The sequence below is a fragment of the Falco naumanni genome, chromosome 2 (genome assembly GCF_017639655.2).
Source record: "Falco naumanni isolate bFalNau1 chromosome 2, bFalNau1.pat, whole genome shotgun sequence".
Taxonomy (NCBI): Eukaryota; Metazoa; Chordata; class Aves; order Falconiformes; family Falconidae; genus Falco; species Falco naumanni.
This window is the reverse complement of record NC_054055.1, coordinates 117,741,734-117,759,268: the sequence shown is the minus strand read 5'-3', so window position 1 is coordinate 117,759,268 and position 17,535 is coordinate 117,741,734. Positions and strand designations below refer to the sequence as shown.

At 40.9% G+C, this 17,535-nt stretch overlaps 1 protein-coding gene across 2 annotated transcripts in view; it reads left to right on the top strand.

Annotated features, from left to right (window-relative positions):
* EPHA3 (EPH receptor A3) overlaps positions 1-17,535 on the top strand; it is a 231,620-nt gene that overhangs the window by 175,715 nt on the left and 38,370 nt on the right. The window contains exons 7-11 of one of the 2 annotated variants that reach the window (XM_040583035.1): positions 2,087-2,246; positions 4,489-4,591; positions 5,044-5,111; positions 9,396-9,521; positions 16,563-16,748. In XM_040583035.1, coding sequence (XP_040438969.1) covers positions 2,087-2,246; positions 4,489-4,591; positions 5,044-5,111; positions 9,396-9,521; positions 16,563-16,748 — 643 coding nt within the window. Of the gene's footprint in view, positions 1-2,083; positions 2,247-4,488; positions 4,592-5,043; positions 5,112-9,395; positions 9,522-16,562; positions 16,749-17,535 lie in introns of both variants that reach the window. The other variant, XM_040583034.1, reaches the window with a different exon arrangement.

The following is a 17,535-nucleotide window of genomic DNA, read 5'->3' as shown; positions in this document are numbered from 1 at the left end:
TTGCATTTCATAAAAGCAGCCTGAAGTGAGAGCAAAATGAATGTCCAGTCATAGCATACACAAAAGATTTTATGCTTTAAAGACAAGATTATTATGTCTTTGAAATTAAAATAGTTGCCTACGTTCAACGGAACGATGAGATAAAGCAAGCCTGCAAATTATAATACTAGGCTTTTGTTAGCTCAAAAATAAATAATTTTACGCAAACCTGATAGCTCCTTAGAATATCCTCCTGTAAATTTTCTCTTCTGAATTTATAACATAATTTTTTTGTCAGGGAAGCATCAGGAAACTACAGGGAGGTCCAAAACTGATTTCCTTTTTTATTTTTAGTGTGCAAAGAAAAAGGGCCATGGTAAACATTTTTAGAATCATTCTTTGAAGACTAGGTCCTGCTCACGCTATCTGAGGTTTTGATTCTGGATGGTAATATTTAGGCACAGGCTTATTTGCTTTTTTTTTGCTTTTTTTTTTTTTTTTTGTTCTTCCTCCCCTTCACTGTCATTAGTCACGTGCACAATATTGAATATTATGTGGAGATTCTGGCAATTTCCCTGACTATGGTGTAAATGTTTCTGTTTCTTTCTGTATCAAAGCCAGTCAAGAGCAGGGTAGTCAGGCTTCTGTAGCACCCAAGTGAACCGTTTCTGATGGTCATCCCCTAACTTAGAATAAACCTAACTTTCTCTAGACAGCACAGCAGGGCAAACACACTGGAAAGCTCTGGTCACCTGCAGTTTTCACGTGGCTTTGGCAATGCGTGTGTTGGGTGTTCTCCAACCTCTGTACTTGTGCGGTGGCACTCAAGTGTTGTCAAAGTGGAAATGTCAGCACCTTGCAAGCTAATGCAACGCCAAAAACACAGGGGGAATTAGGTGAGATTGTTCCCATCCAACATACGTTAACTCAGCTTCTGCTTCCAGCCAGGCAAAACTCAATGTTTTTCGTGTATTTCAGCGTTTTCAAAGTAAAAGGGCAGCGTATGAAATCCCCACCGCCTCCAGAATAAAAAAAAGTTCATGGTTAGGAACCTAAACAACTGAGATTCTCACAGTTCCCCACATGTGTGGCTGCTGTCCAAGATTCTTTCTGAGGCAGTTCCAGCTGCCATTTTTAGGAAGCCAAAAATGCTCTTTTGGTGCAGGATGGCTGTAGTAAAATAAGCAATACCTTGGGCTCCAAATGCACGCTTCAGTTTTTAGAAGACATACTTACAGTGGGACTGAGACATACTGTTATCAGAAGTAGCTTTATACTTACAAATTACAAATCGGTCCATTTCTTAATTAATTACAAAATGGTCAGTTTCTCATTTTATATAAAACATTGCTATGACAGAAATAGGTGACCATTAAGCAGAGTGTGGTTGTGAGTGTATTGTCTGTACTGGACACACACTTTGCTTTTCAGCAAAAAGCGCTAAGGACCAAACACCCGTTTCTGGCTGCTAAAACCCACGACTCATTCAGGAGCAGGTTCAGGAGGGGTTTGCCCACATGAGGATGGATGCATCAGTCTCATAGTTTTCTATAGCATAATAGAAAGCTGCTTATATTTGCCTGTTGGCAGAGCTGAGGTGAGGAGCCTGAGTGGAGTTTCTCTTCTGACTGTTACAAAGGTAAATGCTGTCTTGTAAAAGGCAAGGCAGTAAAAACTGCATCCTGCAATAGCTCTGCAGAGCCCTAAAATGTCCAAGTTGCCCTCTTATAACTTCCAGTTCAGTGCAGTAGGCAAAGCTGGTTTATGGTTTTTTAAATAACTTTTTCATCTTGATTTTCTTCTTGTGCTACAGACTACAGACAGAATGATGCAAAGCTATTTAATGAAATAGCATATAGTCAACATGTCTACTGTTTGATTTATAGCACAAGGCTGTAGAAGCTCTAATGATTTAGATTTCTTGCTAACCAAAACATTTTTAGCTGATTGAAATTGAATGGCTGTACAAGCATTTGTCTGGCTATAAATATTCAAAAAATTATACTGGTGCTTTCCAGGTGATGTGTGGTAATGTTGTACCAACCACCTCCTGTTCCTGTTTTTTAGGGTGTGGTTTTAATCTGATGATTTCTCTTCCCAAAAGCAGGAACAAGAGACAAGCTATACTATACTGAGAGCCAAAGGCACCAACGTTACCATCAGCGGCCTCAAACCTGATACCACCTACATCTTCCAAATCCGAGCCCGAACTGCAGCTGGATATGGGACAAACAGCCGCAAGTTTGAATTCGAAACCAGTCCAGACTGTATGTATTGGTTCAAATGGTTTATGCCACCATCCTGGCCAGTTTCTGACTGATCCGAATGACTGCTTTCACTCCTTCTCTGGTTTAGTAAATGCAACTCGTAACTATTTATGATGTGTCTTTCTGGGTAACGTTACTATATAACTTTATCATTAAATGTTAAACATGCTATAAAGGGTATATATACTGTAATTGTCACAGGTGGTGTTTTTTTCCATTCCCTACCCGGCTTCTGCCTCGTGCCTTGATACCTTGCTAGACCACGGCTCCTGCCAAGGGGGGAGGTTTGATAGAAAAACAGATTCACAGCCTCGCAATGTTCCAAGTTTGTGGCCTGAACCCTATGGACTATAAACCACTGCTCCTAGAGAATTAATATCATATTGGTCCATCACTCCTGTGGGTCAGTGTGTAGTTCTCCACACCACTGCAGAGCATTGCTGATGGCTCCTGCGTAGCCCTGAGATGAACCTAATATGCCCAGGCCGGGGAGGATGGTCACTCAGCTGAGCAGCTGGTCAGGGAGCTGAGCTGTTTGGGTCCCTTCTCTCTGTCACTGCATTTCTGGGTGGCCTGGGGGAAGTTATTTCCTGGTCCAGCACTCCTTTTTCTTTTCTCTGGTGCCTAGTATAACATTATTTAACTGATGACCTTATAGGTATTCTTTACAAGTTCTGTTATTATATCAGAAAGAGTCTTAATAGAACCCACAGTCTTTAAATGTTACTTTCTTATCACTTGTTAACTACGGAGTAAGTCAGACCTTCTCTCTGCTAGAAGCTGAAAGTGGCTTCATGCACCAAAAAGTCAGTGTTTACCTAGTGCCTGGTTACTGATGTAGACTGATGATGCATAAAGACTGTTTGCTTTTTAGGTCAGACTTCCACAGAACGCTCATATCTGCTGTTCAGAGTTATGACACAACTAAGGGCTATAATTCTGATACTATCTCATAAGGCTGATTCATGTACTCATGATAAGGCTTGAGAAGCCATAGTGCAAGAAGTGCTCTGCTAAAAGCAACAAGCTTGTAACCTAGAGTAGTAGCATCAGGTCTTATTCTTAAAAGCAGACAGGCTTCTTGTTTAAAAAAATAGTTAGGGATTGTTGTTATGGTGACACATAGCTTTGGCATACTGGATGAAACTTTAACTCCAAATAGGACAAATAAGTACAGCAAGGAGAAAAAGTCAGTTGCAGTGATAACAGATTTCATAATTTAGAGGTTAACGAGTTTTCTCTGCAAAGTAATATCACCAAAAAAAGTAAAAAAGAAAAAAAAGCTGTCCAAAAATGTGGCAGGTGACGGGAGACAGCAGTGCACATCTCAATAATGAGCGTACAAGTTACACAGAGAGACAAAAACCGGCATAACTTTGTTCCTATTGCCAAGTTATAGCTACGTGAGTGCAGTCGTAGGACTGTAATAGGCAGAGGCTTCTTCCCCAGGGGAGCGGTGTGACTCCAAGCAGTCCCGTACACAAACTGGCTGACTCGTGGGGACCAGGAGTGCAAGCTTTCTGCTCAGTTTGGACAGTTAACTTGAAGCATAGTGCTGAGGAGCCTAATTCTGCTGTGTTCAGGGGAGTTTGGTAGGTGTCTGCTGAAGGTTGTTTGCAACACCTAAGACCCCAAGGTGTCCTGCCATTGCACAGCAGTCCAGTGCACGTGGCACCATGCTTAGGGACCACAGGGAAGCATCCAGCGTAAGGCAGAAAACAGCTTTTCTTTTTCTGAAAGACATTGATTAACCATGGATAGTCCTTCCATGTGCTTCTGAGTGCCTCCGGCTTTTCACAGCTGGCACAGGGATGCTATCAAGCTTAATGCATTAAATCACTTCCCATCATACAGAAGTGACAGTAAGGGTGGTGATGATGGGCCGGCTGGAATTTCTTGCCAAGGAAAAATTCCTCACTGAACATGACAAAATATACGTATGTCATGATATGCATGTTTGTATTTACATATATGTTTGTATATAAGTATCAGTTTAACAGCAGCTACTACAATCAGCAGTAGCAGAAACAGCTTTGGTAAATTGTCAAAGATGGCCAGAGTCTTTGGTTTTCTTCCCTTGTATTTATTTGTCTGATGAAAAATTAATTAGCAGATGAAATATTTGGCAGGAAACGCAATGCTCTACAGTGATGATTTAATCTGTCTCTTCCCTGTATGATATGTAATCAATGTTATATGTGTGTGGGGGGGTTATTTATATATTTTTGTGTTAACTTTCCAGCATTCTCCATTTCCAGTGAGAATAGCCAGGTCGTAATGATTGCCATTTCAGCGGCAGTAGCCATTATCCTCCTCACGGTTGTGGTGTACGTCTTGATTGGGAGGTTAGTTTATCATCTGGGTTGCTTCCACTTCCATTTTCCCGAGGGGCCTTGACGAGCGTGGCAAATTGGGTGGCGTCGGGCAGCGGCAGGGCTGCTTTGCACCTTCTCCTTTGTCTGCTGCCCAGGAGCTCCGAGCACTGCTTCGCGCTCGATAATGAGCCCGCTAACGTTAGCAGCCCCCATCATGCAGCAGTTGTTAAAAAATGCTATAAACACATTCTTAGGCAATTGTAAAATTAAACTGTAGGGGTCAAAAATCAACAAATCCTCTCATTAGCCAATTTCCTCAAATTCCCTGAGAACATAACATGCCTCTATAGGGCACAGAATGAAAATATCATTAAACTTTCAAACAGGCATTTAATTGTGGAGGGAAAACATTTTATTCTGTTTCCACCTGCAGTGAACATATAAAATTCTCTATATTAATCTTTTTTCTCTGTTGCTTGTAGATTCTGTGGATACAAGAAGTCTAAACATGGCACTGATGAGAAAAGACTGCATTTTGGGAATGGCCATTGTAAGTTACTTGAAGCCTTTTAATGCTTCTCAATCTGTTGAATTCATCCCCTAGATAACTGGTATTTTTCAATTTAAAACAAAAAGTCATACTTCACTTAAACCAAGGTGAAATTGGGAAGAGAATTATCTCTTCTCTTGTGGGTAAGGAGATTTTCCCCAAACAATTATTCTTTGTTTCAAAATCTTTCATCTGTGTTCAGGTTAGTAATAAGCAAAACATCGCTGTCTGTGTTCAAACAATGCGTGTGGTTAGCAACATCTTATTGATTCTGCTGTGCATTACTGAAATGCAGAATGTAGCTTCAGCTTCCTCATCAGCTGTATAACGTCTAAGAAATTACTTCTTTTTTTTTTTTTTTCCCAAAGCAAAATATAAAATCAATGAAACCTGTCTTGATGACTACTGAAGGGACTGTGAAAATTGCTTCCTTGACAAAATTGACCCGCTAATAATTTAGTTTGGAGTTGTTCTAAGCACAGGCTGAAAAGTGATTTGGAGTACTTTCTTAAATTAAGAATAACTACTAAAGAAGTGTCTCACGAATTAATGGCATTTTTTAAATCCAGCTGTGTTTACAAACACGTTTTGTTCAAGTAAGTCCTGGTTCCCCACTTGCAGGAACGAATACGTCTGTGCTGTCTTTGGGTGCCATCCAGGACTAAGGGAGCCTTTCTCTTGATTTACATTATCTTTGTGTCACAAAAATTGTCTAGAGTTAAGGATGTGAGATTTTGCTCACCCTGAGGAATCTGGGCTGCTTTTGAAACATGTTCAAAAGCCAGACCCGAAGCCTGCCTATTTCTGCTGTTTGCATGCCTATTTTAAATAAGTCTAAATGGGACTTTATTCATGGCTGCTCGGGGTCATTCAGCTGTGCCCTGTGAAAGGAACAGCGTGGAGCAAGATCCCATCCAGGAGACACTCAAGGGAAGAAGCACCGATTTTCTGAGGCCAGACACATGCCCTGGCTACCAGGAAAGAGCTTGCTATGGCCCGTGGCTGGAGGGGAATGTCATCCTGCAGCATTTCAGCTCCTCTCTGATGCTGGATCCCCTCTGCAGGGTGCGCAGCCCTGCAGCACTTTGCCACAATGGAGAGGCTGTGGATGGTGAAGACTGGATCATAGCCAAAGCTCCACCCACACCACCCTCCTTAAAATATAAATAAATTAGTTTTGGAGCATGAAAAGCTGGGGGGAGAGGAAGGTGACAGTTCAAAATTCCTGAGCAGGGACAGGGGGAAATCTTGGGGTTTTATCACTGCATTTTTGGATTTTTTTCATCCTTACAGGGCGAAGATAACGCCCTTCAAAAACACCAAGTCTGGAAATTCCTTTTTTTCACCCCCACAACTCTTGGTGTCTAATGAGCATGTTTTAATAAGAAGCAGTTGTTTGTCTTTGAAACTGTTTCAGCTCCAAATAAAAATCCTGTGGCACCACGTAAGCCACGTTGAACCATATATTTCTATCGCTTAGCACGTTGTGAGGTTCCCGTACGTGGTTTTTGCACACAACAGTGGCGCTGTACCGTCTGCAAGGAGAGAGCTGCTGGTACCATAATCAGATGCCTCCCCACCAAATATAATTGAATTAACATTTTAATGAGGGATTTACCTGCAGTAGTTGGAAATTAGAACCGCTTCCTAATCCTCGTGACAATGGAGTAACTGTTCTCTGACCGTTCATATTTTTATTATTTCACGTTGGGAGCCCCTCCTTACCCCCGTGAGCCGTGAGCATGCATATCCCAGCACGTGTGCCCCTCCCCCGGCACTGTCGGGGGACACGCAAGGGTTTGCCTCGTGCAGCCCAACAACCCCTAACCAACTAGTCTCAAAAAACTCTAGATGGTTACATGTGGCCCATAGAATTAATGCTTCATCATCCAAATTTAATGAGGTTATAAAATAAAAGCAGCCAGTAAAGAAAGTGTCACAGACAAATAACAGGTCAGAATTTGCTCTCCTTACTCCCACACAATGGAAAGTTGCAATCACTATTCTTAAACATGTCAGTGCTGTTAAATTCCTGGGGATTAAATTGCTTTTAATTTGGCTTTAGATATTTATGTACTGTTTTCTGAGTAGTGCCATGCTGATTCACTACGCAGTAAGAAACAGAGCTGATCGTGGACCTGTTAGAAATTCTTGAAAATGGTTTATTGATTTTGCAGATATTTATCTGTTAGGGTTTGTATGTATGTACGTGTGTGGCTGTTGAAACTTTATTCTACTAAATTGCAGTCTTTCTCAGAGAATAAGCAAATTGCTCCTGTGAACTAAAAAAGGATAAAGTAACTTCCATGGCTGTCGTAAACTTTCAGCATCTTAAATACAGCAGCTGGTTTATTTCAGTCAGTTTATTCTGAATTACTTTAAAAAAGGCCCCAGCCATGAACTATTCCCTGCAGCCTTATTACAAATCCTATAATATTACTTCAAAGGAGCAAAAATGTTTCACCTCCTCAGATCCTCTCCCTTTGCCTTCTTTGGCTAGGCTCTTTTTATTTTTTTGTTACCTTTAGGGCAATTCATGCTGTTAAAATGAAAATGTAAATTATTATGTTTGCACAGAATGAGCTGTAAAGTAGTACAGCTTAACACATGTGCATGTGTTTATTATCTGTTTTTCATGACAGAAGCCAGTTACTATACAGGCTGCCCTTAATTATTGGTGTGAAGGGATTATTCTCCTTGCAGCCACCATCACCTGATCTTGGGAACCTCTGGGGTCAGCATTAAAAATCTGCAGCCAAAAACCCCACAGTGCAGCAGCTTTTAATTGTTGTTATTTTTATTGGGGGTATGAGGGAGCCTGTAATGTACATTCAGCATGGATGGAAAGCAGCATTTACAAGATTTTTAACCAACAGCAATATACAGCCAATTACTTTTTGTTTTACTTGCAAGTAATTCTGTAATCATCAGGCTCTTGAAGGAAACACAGTTGGCATTTAATGCCGTGCACACGCAGCCCTTGTGTTAGGAGCATGGCTCTTAGTTTGCGTTGTTTTCCAGGCAATTAGCTTGGGAACTCAGTTTTATCATTTCTTTGTCAATACTGAGGCCAATAAATATCTGTGAGATCAATTGTTATTTCTTTTACATACACTTGGGATTCTTTGACCAAACAATGGTGTGTGCTAATAGTCCAAAGGTATTTTTCTCCCATCTGTGTAACCCCAGCAAAGAAAAGATTTAACTCTTCTAGCAGTCAACAGATTGACGCAGTATAATAATGCCAAGCTGGAAGGGATATTCCTGAGTAGGTCAAGGCAGTGTTTGTAGGAGTTAATATCTTTTACAAGACCAACTGGTACAGTTAGGAAAAGTTAGAGTACATGTCCAGGAATGCAGGGTTTGTGTCAGCAGCAGAGAAATTCAAGCTGGATGTAACGGTTATTTCACTTTGCTTGAAAAAACCATCATCTCTGTGTCCTAAAATGAGCACAGAGTTGGACACACGAGGTACTGGGTCCAAGCGCAAGCAGGACCTTGAGCTGGGGAGGAGGAATGAGACTGCTTTGCCTTCAGCAATCTTTTCTGGAGAAAAAGGTTGGGAATGGTGATGTGTTCCTCCCGCCCCCAGTCCTGCTGGAGGAAGGGATGTGGAGAGCTCGAAACTGCCCTTCAAACCTTTCAGTCATTTGAAGCGATGTTTGCTCCGGGCAAAGAGAGCAATCCCTGGCTGGGAAACGACGGAAGGGGACGAAATAATAACATGGAACACTAGAACCAGACTTTAGTAACAGGAACAACTGGCTGCCATCCTTGTGCATACTAGCAGAGGGACTGAGGCAGAGGTGCATTTGCTCATGTATAATTTGCTTTTCTTATGCATTGTTGGAGGACTCTGAAAGAAAAAGTATAAGTTAATGTGGTCTCCTTAATATATTCCTAACAACTTTTCAGGTTGACCATAGCGTCACACGTTTTATTCCTTGCCTCTTTGTTGTTACCTTGCGAGGGACAGTATAAGGCAGCACCTAAACGTAGCAAGCTGGGAGGGATGGGTAATATTTCAATATTTGAAAAGCAGCTAAATTTGGCAAGAGCAGATATATTTAAAATAGGGTTTCAGACTTCTGTGCAATAACTACATTAGTGTCTCTGGTTTCATTCTATATTAAGATTCCTGAAGACCCATGGAAAGCAGTTTAATATGAAGAAGCAGTATACCTTTTTCTTCTATTGATTTGATTTCTATTGTCTCACGAGCTTTCTTTAGAAGGATTAATTAAGTCTGAATAACGTTTTCTCTCTGAATTTGTTTTTACACAGTAAAACTCCCAGGCCTGAGAACTTACGTAGATCCGCATACCTATGAGGATCCCAGTCAAGCTGTGCATGAATTTGCCAAGGAACTAGATGCTTCTAATATATCCATCGATAAAGTAGTTGGAGCAGGTAATGACTACCAGATATACTGAATTAAAAATAGCTTTTTGCTGTATATCCTGTTTTACATCTTTGGGTTTATACTTACGGCTGGAAAGAAAACATTGTAAAGTCTTCAAATTAGTAGGGCATATTTACAACTGACTTTGGCGCATAGGAAAAGTTAAAGGCACACAGTTCTATTTTTTTTTTGTCCCCAGAGAAAGCAGATAGCAAGGTGGTTTTTCAAAGGACACCCATCAACTCACACTTGGACACAGCACTGTTGGGAGTGAAAAGAGAGTTCAGCCTCACTTCTATGTTTCTCTTTAAAATCTGTCAGCACAGAAAATGGTATCAACTGTGAAGACGTTTTCTTTTTTTTCCCTTAAAAGGACTGTTGACTATTATGCCTTGAATGAAACCACAAACTCATTTCATACCAGTCACCCCACATCCATCAGACTGCAGTGACCTTTGGTCATTGGATTGATTTTGGTCACTGCTTTGGATTTGAATTATCGATTTAAGAGGAAAGGGTTGTCTGTCTGATAACTGATTGTCTGAGCCATACAGACGCCATAGATAGTTGAGTTTACAGAAAGCAAACTGTCAAAATGAGCAGATTTTGTAGCAGAGGAGCCAGGTTATAGAAAGTCTCGTCACACTGAGTTCTCCATGTTGCAATGCAGCATGTAGCTTCTGACAAGATGCATGTTTGCTTCTTGAAGTGGCAGATTGTCTTGTCAAGTCAGAAGATCATAAAGTGTTAGCTTTCCTGATAAATTAAAGCATTTGTGAGAAGTAATATTGATTTTTAATTCATTGAAAATTACTGGTTCTTTTATTATTGATTTCTTGCTTCTCTCTAAATCTAGTATTTGAATTAAAATCATGAGATGTGAGAGACGGGCTCCTAGTCCATAGCAAAAGGTTTTCAGTTGGAAAAAAAACAACCACATAAAACCAAGCTACTGTACTCAGTGCATCTCCTGAATTACCCAGTAAAAAGAAACAGTATTCATCCTGTCTTACTGCAGCTGCTCAGCACCTCGTATGAAGACAGGTTATTTTCTGCAAAGGTAGAATTGTTGTTTCTTGCTGGTTTTAATTTTGCCCCACAAGAGTGCACTGTTCCCCATCATCTTCAGTCAAGGCAGCAGCGCTGCTTACTGCACGTAGCAGAGAATTGCTGTGGGGCTAGAGAAGGCGTTCCTGGAAAGCTAAGGCCAAGAGCAGTATGTTTCTTATCAGACTTTCAGGGGCCTTTGTTCACAAATGTGGGATCTGTGCAGTATATGAATCTAGAAAACAAGTTCACAAGAATGAATGATGTGTCATATTTCATAGCATCATTTAAGTTGGACAAGACCTTTCAAATCATCAAGCCCAACCGGTAGCCCAGGACAGCCAAGCCCACCACTAAGCCATGTCCCTGAGCACCCATCTACGTGGTTTTTAAACACCTCCAGGCGTGGTGACTCCACCACCTCCCTGGGCAGCTTGTTCCAATGCTTGACCATCCCTTCAGTGAAGTTTTTTTTCCTAAAATCCAGTCTAAACCTCCTCTGGTGCAACTTGAGGATGTTTCATCTTGTCCTGTCACTTGTTACTTGGGAGAAGAGACCGACCCCCACCTGCCTACAGCCTCCTGTATTTATATTATCACTCCTACAGCTGTAGGGAGTGATAAGATCCCCCCCTCCCCCAAGCCTCCTCCTCTCCAGACTAAACCACCTTAGTTACTTCAGCTGCTCCTCACAAGACTTGTGCTCCAGACCCTTCCCCAGCTCCATTGCCCTTCTCTGGACATGGTCCAGCAGCTCTCTGTCCCTCCCGAAGCTCATTGTTTGGACTTATTTTTAATCAGAATGCATATGGGAATAATAGGTAAACCCAAACTGGCCAAATACGACCTCTGAAAATGGAGGAGGAGTTTTCTGAGAGGCTTCAAAAAAGGGATATGTCCTAAAAGAGTCAGGTGGTTTAAAAAGAAGTCCCTTTGTCCACGCCAGTAAAAGCGACAGAGGGTTCCTGCAGGTCCTCTACACTGAAGCATGAACTGAAGATATATTAACTCCATTTGTTGGAGGCGGTGACTCAGGTTCACGTGGCCTAAACTAGGTGCGGCGTTACAGTCTGCATTTCCTTGAGCAGCTGCCAGAGATGCCAACAGGAAGAGCCAAGCAGGGAAAACCAGATGAAAATAAGGCTATGGAGTGCTCAGAGCTTCCAAAACGCATTTGTAGCATCACTGCACACTGCTGTCCCATCCAACACGGGGCAGCTTTTGCGTTCAGAGTTAAGTTGTTCGAGGCTGCTTCTGCAAGAACGCTTCTTTCCTCCCCCAAAGCAGAAAGGTGTTTCCTGTCTCCTACTTGAGTCAATGACTTATTGGAGTGAATGACTTGGTCTTTTCCTGCCCTTCTCTTTTACAAATGCAAATGTGAATGAAATTATAAGAAGACAGTGATTTGAGAAGGGATTCATTTAACTGCATTGAAGTGTGACGTAAGTAATGAGACCTTCAAGTCAGGCAAGTAATCTTGATCTTCTGAGGTACTTTCCCAAGTCATTTTTCACAGCTTTAGCCAGAAGTTTCTGAGAGGAGAGGGCAGCTTACATAGCTTTGAAAACACACCCAAATGCAATCAGGAAATACTCTTGTCCAAAAGAACCTCCAGAAGAGCACGAGGGATTTTGGTGGGAGGCTAAGCATAAGAAAACTGAGTTCAGGAGCCACTTTTCCAGATTTTTCTTTACAGCGATTTTTTCTTTTAAAACAACTCACTTGTTTTTACAGACCCAGTTCAGCAAACCACTTAAGAAATTTAAAGCCAGTTGGATAGCAAAAGAATACTACAGAAAGTACTTTCTCAATTTGGGATGGATTTAACTATGTGCTTTGCTGAACGCGAAAACAAGCATTCGCTTTTCTTTCAAAGCTTAAACATACTTGTAGCATAACTTCTTGTTAATCAAAGTATTTCTAAAATTTAGGGACTACTGGTCCATGAACTTATTGTGAAGGCTGGCAGTGTCTCAGGGAGCACTTGCAGATCATTGCTGAGGTTCATGAGGTTTATGAAACATTCAGCTCAGCTGACTCTCCAGCTCCGAGGCAGTTCTGTGCACGGCAGCGCAATCGTGACTTAAGACACAACAAAGTGAAGGGAGTAGCTAATTTCACAGAGTCATCTTTTATTTGTCCTCTGGGTCTAAATGCACAGCAAATGCCATTCACTGATGCACTAAGTAGCCCATTTAAAAAGAAATTAAGATCTCCTTAAGAGAGATCTTTATATCATGAACAGCTCTCCTAATAATATCTATTTGCTTTCCACACGTAAATAGACCTATCACTCTGCAGGGTAGGTTATACAATGTTTGTGTGTGTAGCATAATTAAAAATAAACACTTCAGAAAGGCTTTATGTGAAAAGCCATCAACTTCATCTCTTAAAATCACTGCCAGGTTTTCCACCCTCCAACTCAAACGCAAGTCCTTATTCCTCCTAAACAATATTTGATGAGATCCAGTCCATCTAGCGGGACCATGTAATAATGATTTCCAGGAAAAAGATGTAGCGTAACTCGTGTCACTTATGGGTGTTGACCAGGTAGGCTTATGTAGCATCCATAGTGCCCTGTATACAAAAGAGCCAAAGGTTAACATAGTTGGGCTGCCCAGTGAGCTTTTTCCAGTGAAATCATTTTCCAAGAAAATAAACCCATTTTATATTCATGGACAGCAGTAAGCTCCATTGTTAGGAAGGGTCCAACTTTTAGTCTCCTGCAGCACTGGCCTTGAGGCACTTGTGGAATCCACTTAATCACCCAAGTTCTAATTTGTGCAGCCATGGCCAAATGGAACCGTGTTGATGGACATTAGCTGTAATCTTTCCCTTCCCAAAAGTCAAACAAATATCAGACACATGATTCCGGTCCAAAATGAGGGATTGATTGCTGAACTGCTTGATGAAATCATAGCTGTAGTCTCCGTTGACAGTAACTGACAATAGTGTTAAGGGGTTAGCTTGTTAGAGCTTTTTGGACCATTAAAACATAGAAAAGCAGACAAAGCTGGGCTTTACAAGATTTATTTCAAGCCCTTTTTTTCCCTTCCCTCTGCTTTCAAGACGTGCTTTGCTCTTCCTCTTTGTGGTGCTCTGACAGTATTGAGCTGGGCTTACTCTTTGAACTGAAGCAGTGTTTGCTCTTGGTAAAGTATACCGGTCGTTTTGGCTTGCAGAGGTTGAGTATTTTTAATTAAGAAGTCTGAACAGAACTCAGCACCCATTAGTTACTAGTAATAGGTTTTACAATTCATTTTCTGAGTTGCTGCCTGTCTTGGCAGCCTGAAATACAAATAATGTTGGAAATGATGGATGTAATGTAAGTGGTATGTTAGTAGTATATATGTATATAAAGATATACCCTGTTTCTAGTTTTTTTGCTTGTTCCATTAATAGCACAGTATCGTGCCTAAAGGATGGAGCAGCTTAGCAGCTGGTGATAAGATACGGTGGCATTCACTTCTGTGTTCTTGATTCAAATCTAGCCTGGGTTAGCAACAGAGAAAAGTCATCACCCTGTAACACATTTGCTCTTTTTTTTTTTGTTGGTTTTTGGTTTTTTTTTTGTTTTGTTTTGTTTTTTGTTGGTTTTTTTTTTGTCTAGCAGAGAACCCTTAGAAAATAAAGCTGAAAACTGACCTCAAGAGGTCATTAAGTCCACACCCTTGCCCAAAACAGAACTTGTTAGGTACCATTCTTGACATGCTTGTTCTTCGGAGTCTCCAAGACAGAAGAGTTAATAGTCTCCCTAAAAAATCTTTTGCACCATCCAAGTGTCCTTACTGTTAGAATTTTTTTCGTGATCTAACTGACCTTTATTGTAATTTGCAACTCTTCTTTGGTTTGCCTTTTGTGTACAGAAAAAGGAGTTGGTGTCCACCTTATTTATAACCATAATGTTGATTAGCCAAAACTATCATTATGTCCCTTCTCATTCCTTGTTGCGTATAAACAACACAAATTTCCTGAGTTTTTGAACGTGAGCACACAGCCCTGACTTTTAAGATCCTGGTCATTTTTATTACTCACTTTTATCACTCCTTAATTGCAGTGGCACAGATGGGACATGGACTTTAATGCCAGCCATATTGATGGCAAGTTGATGAAAGACTAATTTCAGTTTGCTCATAAATGGGCTGAATGTAACGTCTGAAATATATCCCATGTGGTACCACATCTGAAGTCAGCAGTGAAGGGCTGTCAATGCATCACATTTTTGAGCATTAAGTCTATGAAGAGCAACATGATTTAAATGTGCCTATTACTGATATCTTATTTCAGTGGGTTTGGGTCATTTTTGGTTTTCACAGATGTTGCTTAATGTAAACAATCAGCTGCAGAGATAAAAAAAGAACCATTGTGGGCAAATGAGCTCCAAGTGCCTTTGCTCTTTGGAGGCGTAGCAATGCTCTTGCATAGTACCATAGGATCCTAGAATAGTTTGGGCTGGAGGGGACCTTTAAAGGTCATCGAGACCAGCTGCCCTGCAACAAGCGGGGACATCTTCAACATTTCGGTGTACTACACATTCAGTTGGGAAAAGCCCCTATGTAAGCAGTACAATCACTCTTTCCATGATGTTTCACTCACAAATAAAAACAAAATTCCCAGTTTGCATAAAAAATGATGCCAGCTAGATTTAGATTTATAGGGTTTGTTTGTTTCCAAGTTAAACTTTCTATACAAGGCTACTTGATACATGCCAAAATAAGGCATATGAGGGGCTATATATATTTAGATCTTGTGTATTTTGACAAAAGAACCTGAACAGGCATGTATTGTTGGAAAATGAGTGTTAAAGTCCTCCAGCAACACCCTCTAGTTTCTTGAAAAAAAAAAACATCAACCACAAAACAAACCACCTTTCTTCTCTTCTTTGTTCAGTAAAGTGTTTTCCTTGTCTTTAAATATAAATAATCATGTAGGGCAATTCTTGCCATCATATTTCTTGTATAATTTATCCATTCTCTGGTTTTTTGGTTGTTGTTTTTTTTTTTTTTTTGGGGGGGGGGTGTTCGTTATTTCAATTATTTTTTCATTTAAGCAAAAAGACAAAAAGTTGCTACTCTAATTGAAGTGGGGTGCGTGTGCAATTCACAATATATGAAATCTAAGGTAGAGGGTTGGATAATTTGGAATCAAAAGCCAGTTGCTGCTCAAATGTTTTTTATGATACTGCGACTTCCTTAAATGCTTTATGCAATCATGAGTTAAATACAGAAATTTTCAAGTGAGATGCCTTCTTCCAGCAATTTGTGAACATATTTCATACTTGCTTATTTGAATGCTACGATGATTTTCCCTGTGCACTCTTCTTGGACGTTACATAGCAAAGGATAAACCACATTATATAAAAGCAGACATGCAGTGATACCTGCCATCTTCTATTGAGGGATCTCACACAACACACAGTGGGCACGATATTCACGGTGGACTATCAAGTCCCGTAGTCCCATAGTGACAGTATGTATTGGCACGATTAGATCTCTCTGAATAGTGGTAGAACAAAGATGGTTTGTATGGATTTCTTTTTTCTTTGCAGCTGCATAGATAAATTCCTTATCTTATGAACTATCCTGCTACTTTAATTGAAAGAAATAAAATAATTGGGAACTGTACTCTCTCTGTTTGGGTAGAAATGAAGAGTACAGTGCTCACACGGAGGCACGACTATTCTGATACTCTTGCATTAATCAGTTAGTCCTCCTACTGTTGTCTCAAAGTGCATCAACTGAAACAAAAAGGGAATTTTCTGGTTGCATTTTTGCAGTCATCTGGTTATGCAGTGTAACTAGGTGACATTGCCCAGTTTGACAGCTGGAGAACCCAAGCATGGAAATGCAAAGTAGTTGCCCAAAGGCCTCCTTTGGAGCTCTGGTCCATGGCCCATCAGTAAACATCCTACTTCAGGGACTTCTGCTGAATGCTGGGGCTTCTTTCCTAAATCCCCGTGAAATAACTGCATTTCATCTTTTGTCATTTTTCCACTTTTTTAGGGGAGTTTGGAGAAGTGTGCAGTGGGCGCCTAAAGCTGCCTTCGAAGAAGGAAATTTCAGTGGCTATCAAAACCCTGAAAGTTGGCTACACTGAAAAACAGAGAAGGGACTTCCTGGGAGAAGCCAGCATCATGGGACAGTTTGACCACCCTAATATCATTCGGTTAGAGGGAGTCGTCACTAAAAGTAAGAGATGACAGGGGCATCTGTTTTGCATGGGATGTGTCACTGGAGGTCCCTTCCAACCTAATTTATTCTGTGATTTGCTGATCTCTCAAGACAGAGCAAAAGCAAATAAAAACCAGAATCACCCACGTTTATGCTCTCCAAACCCTTCCAGAAATGTTTATGTCATAACCCTGTCAATATGTACCAAATATCCTTCAAAAGAGATGACAGCAGAAACACAGAGGTTGGCTTTCGCAACATATTTTGTATTTCCTCAAAATCAGGAAAAAAATTACCCATGTGAATGCACCAGCTAAACCCACGCTGCAGGATCCAACAACACATTGGTGGTGGTCGAGGGTCTTGCCCATCACGCAGCTGCAGGACCTTCGCTGCCTTGCTGCTCTCCGGCTGCTGGGAGCTTAGAAACACTGCCCTGGCTTGACGAGCTGGGAGAAATTGGGGAATAAAAATACAGGGGACTTGGGGGGAAAAGGAGCATTTCTGTAGAACACTGCAGCTCAGTAATAAAGTAGCAGGTTTAATAAACTCCAGAGCTACAAATTGCTACGAAGTGGCCAAGAGGCAGTGGCTGATAATCTGTTAGGAGCCGTGGAGTCTGATGTCCTAAGGTTCCCTAATTGCACTGAAGCAATGTGTTCTGCTTGCAACTAAATCATTAGATTTTATCTTTAGCGCAAATTAATGAACAGCCTACCTGGCTACAGCAACAGATACTAGTAAATTAATAAGTCCAGACTTTTTCCAACATGGTTTTCATGCAGGGAAAACACTGGGTGTGATA